General features: G+C 50.6%; 1 protein-coding gene across 1 annotated transcript; it reads left to right on the forward strand.

Annotated features, from left to right (window-relative positions):
- Positions 1 to 5,373: 5,373 nt before the first annotated feature.
- On the forward strand, positions 5,374 to 8,666 carry C8Q69DRAFT_88017 (putative C2H2 finger domain protein). The gene is made up of 7 exons (XM_028634135.1): positions 5,374 to 5,792; positions 5,844 to 5,869; positions 5,933 to 6,040; positions 6,100 to 6,614; positions 6,669 to 6,997; positions 7,057 to 7,188; positions 7,253 to 8,666. Exons 1-7 carry the CDS (start codon positions 5,565 to 5,567, stop codon positions 8,564 to 8,566), a joined length of 2,652 nt encoding a protein of 883 aa, XP_028482356.1. The 5' UTR covers positions 5,374 to 5,564; the 3' UTR covers positions 8,567 to 8,666.
- The last annotated feature ends 208 nt before the right edge of the window (positions 8,667 to 8,874 follow it).

Raw genomic sequence — 8,874 nt, forward strand, 5'->3', positions numbered from 1 at the left:
TCTGCGCTGGCCAATGGCTCTGGCAGGAGCGTGCAGCATCCCGCCTATTGTAGTTATAGAGCAGTATGTGTTCTCTCTCATCCCATCGCTAGCGCCACCAAGCTTTCGAGGCGATTTCTGCAGATTCCACGTCATCGATATGCTGCACGATAGTATCGCGGAATCTCATGCCGCCAATGTTCCATTCTGCTCAGGATTGGTCCTCTGAAATGTTCAATTGGCGTTGACCGTTTCGACATCGGCAAGTCTCGGGATGGACGATCATCCCGCTTTGCTGTTGAGACCTGAGGATAATAACAATATGGCTCTTGCACTCGTCTTAACGTAAAGAATAAATCACGCCAAACTGAGAATGGACAGGAACAGAGCGTATCAAAGGGCCAAGCGCCGGACTGAACTGGTGAGCGGGGCCTGTTGTATCCTACCCTAGTCGGTGTAAGATATCTCCACCGCTTCATCCTTGTACATGCGCCGAAGTTCTGTACATGTTCCGTGATACCAAGACTAAAGTACGTGAATAGTTCGAGACAGCCCAGCTGAGGAAAGATGAAACAACCGGTCTAGAAGATGTCAACCATGTGCCGGGTCTGTATGACGCATCTGGTCGTCTGACTGCGTTAATCAACGGACATCTGCAGGTTCAACACAGTTCGTCTAGGTCTGCCAGGCACTATCCCCCACGTGTCGAAGGATTGTTGCCACGTCGGACGAAGAGCAGGCTCCGAGTCTAGGTGTTATGTTGACCGCGACCTGCCTGAAGGATTGACTACCCTGTCACTCACCCGTTTAGTTGGCGAAGATCCTGTTGCGGGAACCATTGTATGGGCGGTAGATCAACCGTCTCCATGTATTATAGTGTATTCTCCGACAGAAACTCCCATGGCTATAATCTTTTGTGGCTTTCGCAGAACGAGGATAGATTAGCAGCAACGACAGTAGATAGATGTAACCGGGTTAATATTAACTTGTTATCTTGATCTGTTTATTACTAGCGAAACTCGGACTGTCATTGGCGTAAGGGACTCAAATGTCAGGAACCGTGGAAAGATGCGAAGCGGAGCGAGGCCAGAAATGGCAACCCGAGCAGTTGGTAATGTCAGACTGATATTATGTCCATCACTTCTTGTTCCGGACGCAGAGTCTGATGTTCTCCCCTATGGTAAACTGCATCCTATCCCCGCGTTAATAATAATCGTCTTCGTGGCAGTGCTATTGGAGTCGCTGCGATGTAGACGACGCTAATAACACCATCCACATTGAAGTGTGAAATCCAAAGACTGTTGAACATTGGTAATGAGTCAATGACAAATCCAAGGCAGAATGGCAACGAGCCTATCCATAATTAGCAGCAAGGACAAGGCGATTCTGGTGTGCAGGACTAAGTACTCAACTTGGTTGTCCAGGTGCGGCTGACCGGCGCTTAGAGCGCCCGCCTGATTGGATTCATCCTCCTCCAAGCTTCGACCGTTCAATACACATCACGACCCGTGGGACGTGCGGCAACGGCGTTGACGGGGAAATTGGAATCAATAATAACGATAATGAGTTTAGTGAAGTGGACTACGCTGGGGCGGGGTTGCGGTAGGACTGTGGTAAGATCAGGCCCTCTCCACCGTTCTCACAACAGGCCAAATTAACAAGCTTCATCACAGTCAAGATGGCTTGGTTTGACGGTTGACCGCGAGAATAATGATGCGACTGTCCTTGCCAGACCGATCAGGCCTCTCTGTCCACCAATGGACAGTGATCGTCACAACTGAATAACACTGCCGTCCTGCTATCTATTTTTGTACCTCGAACGACCAGTGCTCAGTTAGTGCACTGCCTCTGCGACGGGAAGCAGAATGTTGAAGCATCTAAATGGCATCTACACAGTTATCGCTATACCAGGATGCACTTCCAATAATGACGAGTCCGCGTTTGGAGTAGCTACAAGGTATTATTACCTGGCAACCACGCGTCGACTCGAAAGTTGAAACGAATCACTAACGCAAATTTGAAGTATCTAGTTCTCCTGTTAACTGAGGGTGAGACAGCAGTGTCTCTATTAGGTTATCCTAGATGATACCTCAATCCTGTTCTTGCTCAGCTTCGATATAGTTATAATATCAATATTACGGAAGAGGCACTGAATCGGAACGATTACCAGATTCGGAATCGTCTATGCAAGTCAGATTTCAGTTCCCAGTGGAAACAAGTGGTGCAGCGGTACAGTCTGCGTTGGTGAGTTCCAGGATTTGTCTTTTTGGCGGTCGGACTGTTTTCATAGGTGGAACTATAACTAACTAAACGGCGCAAGGAAGGCCTAGTCTAATAATACTAACACCAAGCTCTGTGCACCGGACAGCTGTTGGCTCCAGACTGGCACTCGCACGGACAAGATTGTTCGACCGAGAGTCCGATGGACAGTCAGGACTCAGGACTCAGTCGCGACTCTGTGTTGATTTGTCCAACCGATCGGGCATTGATCCGCATGCCAAAAGGTTATCTATTACAGTACATAGTTAGCAGGCGGTCCAAACATGATGATTTCCTCAGCCGCATCACTGCGACGCTGTCTATTGGATGAAGCGAGGGTATACAGACGACTTGTTGTAACAACGCATACATCGCTTACCCTACTCTTTCTGGAAAACGTTGTGAACCTACCGAGTTTCGACAACGCCGTCTTAGCTAGGATACACTGAACTGGCAATTGTAAGGCTTGGCACTGAAGCGAGCGCGGCGCCGTTTTCTGATTGCGATGAACAGGGCCTCGATTGACTCATCATTGGCCTTTTGAGTCTTGACAGGCTCGATCATCTGAACAACTTCGCGGAATCGCGGTAAGCCCAGCCGAGTTATACCTACAGTACTTGAACCTAGAGAATCAGAGCACGGTGTTCCTGGACTGGACGAACAGGAGGCCCAGTTCCTCGCCCAGCACCACGCTGTTGGTCCACGAAGCCAACGATCAATCTAATGATTATATTCCCAGGGCCGGATTATCAGCACTATGTTGACATCGTCAAGAGAGAATTTTGTCCTTTCACGTCTCCCTGGAAATGTAAGTATCGGGGCTAGATATCCGCAGCTTACATGACCACAGATCTGCGTCTTTATTTTCCTACACATGGATTGGTCACCATCGGTCTGTGACTCTGTGTAGATGGCGCTGGAGACCCGAATCTCCCCAACCAGTCTGGTGGAGCCACGGGGTCGGCGGGATCTCCAGGCCGGATCGAATTTGCGGCGCAGTTGCTAAACCTTCACACAAATTATTATTAACAAGACCTGATCGAGTTTGGCTTTCTCGAGGCTTGCTCGCCCGAAGGATCATCATCCTGGCCGGTGGAACTGCTTAATGCACGTGAATACCTTTGGCGGCTCTGTGCTGGTGGAGCGAACAGACGGACAATCCAATCCGCAATTCAAGTCCAGACAAGGCGCTTTTTTAGCTTCCCGACGCTTGGGACAGATACTGATAATAATAATGGCCTTCTTGAACACAAGCCAATGCGCAAACAGAAGCCAAGACACAGCCTGACCCAGTCTTTCTTTGCCTAATCCATGGGACCATGCCTTCCGAACCCCGCAGTGGCCATGGACTCTGGAGCTTGCGGGAGGATGACTATCTTTGTTCACTACTCGGCACTGGATCAGCATCGCGGAGAGAGCAAGCCATCCGGCGGCTTTTCTTAAAGTAGTCCTGCTTGATGGACCGTCGCTAAGAATCGGCGTGGGCTAGGCAGGTAATCTTATGTGACGGAATGCTCCGCACAACCTAGATGATCAAGCCTTGCCAAGCTCGTAAGAAATTATTATCCGTCGATCGTGGAAAGTAACCTCTTGAAAGCGTCCAGAGCTTGGAAAAGCGGTGGTGCCTGGGCTCTGCTTACGGCATATCGGGCGTCCTATACAACGAAGTCGTTGAAACAAACCAGCCTACCACTACTGCATCGAACGCATCGAAAAGCGCCATCGCAGCTTCCGGTTGTTGGGCCCGGACGGGTTCCGCGGGGATGGTATCGTCGCAGGGACTTCTGGGGAAGCGATACGCACTGTAACTACGGAGTACACCCGGACGTACGTTGGTTAGTCACTGTTAGACCAGGCCGGACTCTGTCCTTGCGTGAGGGCTCATCGGGACGGCGGGTCCTGAGGACTTGGCTCTACTCACTCTACTCTAGATAGGCAAGTTAGGCTCGCATTCCGATGGTTGGCTTCTGTTACGGTGATCTTATTCTGGTTATCACAACCATATGACGGGAGATGAAACCAGCAGTCGAGAAAAGCCGTTTATCAAAAAATACTATGGGGAGCCTGGTCAGTGATGGATCAATGCACGAAGGAATTGAACCCTGGATGTCCACTCGGTTCCCGTTCAATCAACGCAAGCCGTATTACACCCGTCAAAGCGTGAGGAAGTTCGAATGTCTGCTAGATCGGGGCCTGACGACTGTCCGGCAGGGGTCCGTCACAACCCTATCTCTGGGAAGTAATCCCTAGTTGACCCGGGACTCCCAGATTGCTAGCCTAGCTGGGTGCTTAAGCCTCTCCTTCTAAGCCATCCGTGCGGGTGTCTCTTTAGGTCGTTGTTAGTTCTGCGTCGTCACCCTTGGGCCTTCTTCTTGGCTATTATTCCCCTGGCCGTCGTTCGACTCGTGGCAGCGCTTAGTCCAACGGGGTCCCCCGACTCAGGAAGAGAGGCAGAGGCCATACTCGTGCAAAGCTATTTCGGGAAAAAGAACGATGGCCGCGGAGAGGGTTAACAGCAGAGCAAAGCATGGCTCCACCAACGACGACACGAGGAACAGAACCAACATCTCCTCTGCAGCCTATCCTCAATCAATACTGGTCCATTAGGGTCACCCGTCAGATTCGACGACTTGATAGGACCCTGGGCGACCCCCAGCATAGCCTTTTGCCCTGACCTGATGATCCATCCTCCTCCCGCACAGGTTTCCTATTCGGAATTCCGCTATGCTATCCATGCTGTCCATCGCGCCGGGGACAGCTCCAGCAGGCATGCGCCATGCTAACTTAATGGCCCAGGATCCACTGGATCATACAGCAGTGCTATTCACAGTATACACGCGGGACCGCTCTGACCGGTGGACTACGGGGGACATCACGTCTGCCCTGACCGTAATATTTCTCTACGAGACTCAGCCGCATCAGTCAAATCCTTCATGGTTTTAAGAACGACAATCCAGCCCCGCCGCCCACCCTGGACGCTGCCCCAGCTGGCTGTACCCTTCTAGTTTGAAGCTCGTCTTGGCGATTCTATCCAAACCTTGGATCCCTGAGAGGTCAGAATCAGATCTCCCAAACCATATCTAGTTGGACCGGTGCGCAGCGTTCTTAAGCGCCGCATTGTATAACATATCTGTCTCGTCCGCCCCCAATCTCCCATCATTCTAGATCCACTTCAGATCTATTCTTGTTTACGTTCTTATTCTTTAAATGACCGCTCCTGTTCCCCATACCCGTACACAAGTATACCTGCAGGATCAACAACGTTGAGCAAGGTTAGCACAGCCAACCGCGCAATTACATATAGATCGTCGCATCTCCCACACGGAATGGCCAAAGTCTCGACTCGACGAAGCAAATCAACGGAAGCAATCTTTACACCTACCAGTGTCACTTCTCAAACCAGCGTCGACCGCAAGAAGAGAGTAACCATGCGCCGCACTACCTCTACATCGGACATTCCGACTCCTATTACCTACACACCCACTACACATCGAATAAGCAAGGCGAAGAAGGGTAAACGGGTTCACGCATGCGGATTCCCTGGTTGCAACAAGGTGTGTTTCCTCCAGAGCTCTCTTCTTGAGTGTCGCTGACGGTAACACTAGGTTTTCACACGCGCAGAACACCGAAGGTACGCATACCGCAAGGGAGAGCAGAAGGACCCAAGAGCTGTTCCTAACCATTTGGCTGGTAGACGTCACGAATTGAACCACAACCCAGAAGCGTCATTTCCATGCAGATATGAAGGATGCCGAAAGGCCTTCCATCGCCCTGATCTACTTGCGAGGCATATGGAGCGACAGTGAGTACCCCACATTGTGCGGCTTTTTACGGGAGAGCCCCTGACAATGAGATGAATAGTGAGCTTGATGCACAATCTGGTGGTAATGCGAGCCGGCATTGGAAACAACCCAGTCAATCATCAGTCGTCTCTGATCCATCGAGCGTGGCGGATACCATACCTGCGTGTGCGACTCCAGATTCTCTTCCTGTGGTGAGCTCTGGTTCAATGTCAATTGGTTCTATTGTGGCGCCCGGAGTGCACCCTGATCTTGCAAGCGATTATTCGTTGCCCTGGAGTGGGATGGAGATCCCCATGGACCCTCGAGCTACACCATTCCCGAACCACATTCGAGAATCCGCAGGAGACAGCCCATTCTACTCTTCGCCCGATACCTGTGGCTCTCCCTTATCAGACGTGCCATCATTTCACCTTTCGCAGCCAAGGAGTGTTTCTTCTGCTCCGACTTCTGTGATCTTCAACCCGGAGCTGGTGCAATCGCCCCTGCAGATCGATGACGGCTGTGACTGGGACCCAATTGACTCTGCCAATATCGTACCATTCTCCCTGGAGGGTGATATGCTTCAACCAGTAGGTGAACCTTCCCTCGGGCCACAGCCCCTAAGAATCGCGACTGACAACCAGCAAGACTTTTCAATGCCAGTACCCCTCTCCAACTTGGATGGGGTTGAGTGGTTTGCCCTACGACGAGAGCTTACTTCCGCCCCCGGAGTCGTTTCAGGGGATGATGGGATGGAAATCATGGACACTATGAAATGGCAAGACTGTTTCGAGAGTTACTGGCGGCATTTTCATCCTTTATTCCCCATCGTGCATCGACCGACCTTTTTCGCAACAAAACCCAGTCCTTTACTAGCAGGAGCTATGGTTGCCATAGGCTCTCAATATGACAACCGACACAATGCTAAGGAATACTCACTTGCCTTGCTCGAGGCGTGTCTAAAGCTTTTGTCAAAGGTTTGTCAAAATCCAAGGTTAGCTCTAACCGTGGTCACTTTGCTGATGCTTGGATATAGAGGACTCCAATAACAAGCCGGTCCCGAATCACCGATATTCAAACGGTCTTTTTACTGGAATACCTGTCGAAGTTTAGATCCCGGAGAGCGGACGTCCAACTATCCCACCGTTTCCGGAGTCTGTATGGTAGCGTATGTTGATCAATGAGAAAAAAGCAAGTATCGGGAGAGTTTTGGCTGACACCTACTGATTTAGTACATGCATGATCGCCACTGGATCTCTCAGAATCCATTCGCTGTTTTGAACACACTCCCAGAAAATCCAAGTCAAGAAGCACTTACGAAGGCGTATAAGTTTTGGGTTGAACATGAAGCTCGGCGGAGGGTGTTGCAAGCTGCGTTCATTTTCGATGCACAGCAGTCTGCACTATTTGGTCAGCCACGGGTCTTATTGCAGCAGTCTGCTGTGAGTTCGCGCCTTAGGAAGTCGAGTGTTGGAACCACGGACTTGCCGTTCCCCTGCGATTCAAATCTGTGGGAGACTTGGCATCTGGAAGATTGGTTTCGAACGGCTAGGTCGCACAGATCATTGTCATTGCCTTCTATGGCCATGGCTTCAGGTCTACATGGACAACCCAGCTCGCGTCATCTGGATACTTTCCAGTGCACTCTCCTTCTCGTGCATAACCTGACCAGTCAGAGATCAGAGAACTACGAGGCATGGCTTGTCCCGAGTGAGGGATACGACCAATATGCACCTTCAAGCGCGCCCTCTCAGCCGTGCAGTCTTTTCACGTATCATGCGCTCAGTGCTGCCCGCCATACGCCTTTGCATGCCTTGTTGACTGTTAGCGGGGAGTCGTGGCTCTTTAACCGAAAGGTACCTCATGAAGAAGACTTTCGGAAGGCCAAAGACACATTACGGCGATGGGCGTCCGACACAGAAGACATTAGGAAAGCCGTCTGGCATGCAGTTCGGGTTTTGGAATGCGCCGTGTACAATGCGTATCCGAATGCCTTGCTTCGCGACAACGCCCGAACTACAGCGAACCAAGGACACAGAGCAACAGGGAGCAGGATCCCCAGATCATCGCCAGCTCTGAGTGCTCCCCTAATCCCGTTACTCGCAGGCGAAGAGGCGGGGACCTCATCTGCTGCTCGACCAGGCCCACTAGCTATGCTCCACGCGAACTGGGCTCTTTACATTTCGGCGCTCATCTGCTGGGCTTACGGGTTTGATCCTTCCACATCTACAATCTCCGCTTCCTACCCTTCGAATATGCTCTCTCGGTCACAAACAGCGATTGCCGCATCTGCACGTTCGTATATCTCGACAATGATCTCACTGGCGCCTACATGGCAACAACTCTCACACAATCGGATTCCTGTGACGGTCCGTTGCAATACACTTTCCTTACTTGGATTCATCCGCACTACCCGACTTCAAGAAGGCCGCATGGGCGGCCTGCTCAATGAAGGCGAAAGAGTCCTAGCTCGACTTACAGAGACAAGAGCAACCGTCAACGCCGAGGGCAGAAGCATGTGGGAATACCAACCGGTATCTTTCTAGTTGACTGGAGTTTTGAACAATTTCGTGATTCGTTTTATTTTCTTCGATTTCCTTCCCTTTGAGTTCAGCGTTTCATTTCACAGCATTTAGATCTGGGTCCTGGTTTCTTATCTCGCGAGTACAGGTATTAGAGGACGTTTTTGTTTTCAGATCAACATATAACTCTTAGACGGGCATATGAACTGGTGGTACAGGTGGGAATGTTTTTTTTTTCTTTCGTTTTGTCATCACATTTGAACCATTTCCTGGTTTTCTCGTTTATGCGATTTGCTCAGCATGATATCCTTTCCCTTTTTGTTAGTTTGTGG

Source organism: Paecilomyces variotii (assembly GCF_004022145.1).
Source record: "Paecilomyces variotii strain CBS 101075 chromosome Unknown C8Q69scaffold_12, whole genome shotgun sequence".
Lineage (NCBI taxonomy): Eukaryota > Fungi > Ascomycota > Eurotiomycetes > Eurotiales > Thermoascaceae > Paecilomyces > Paecilomyces variotii.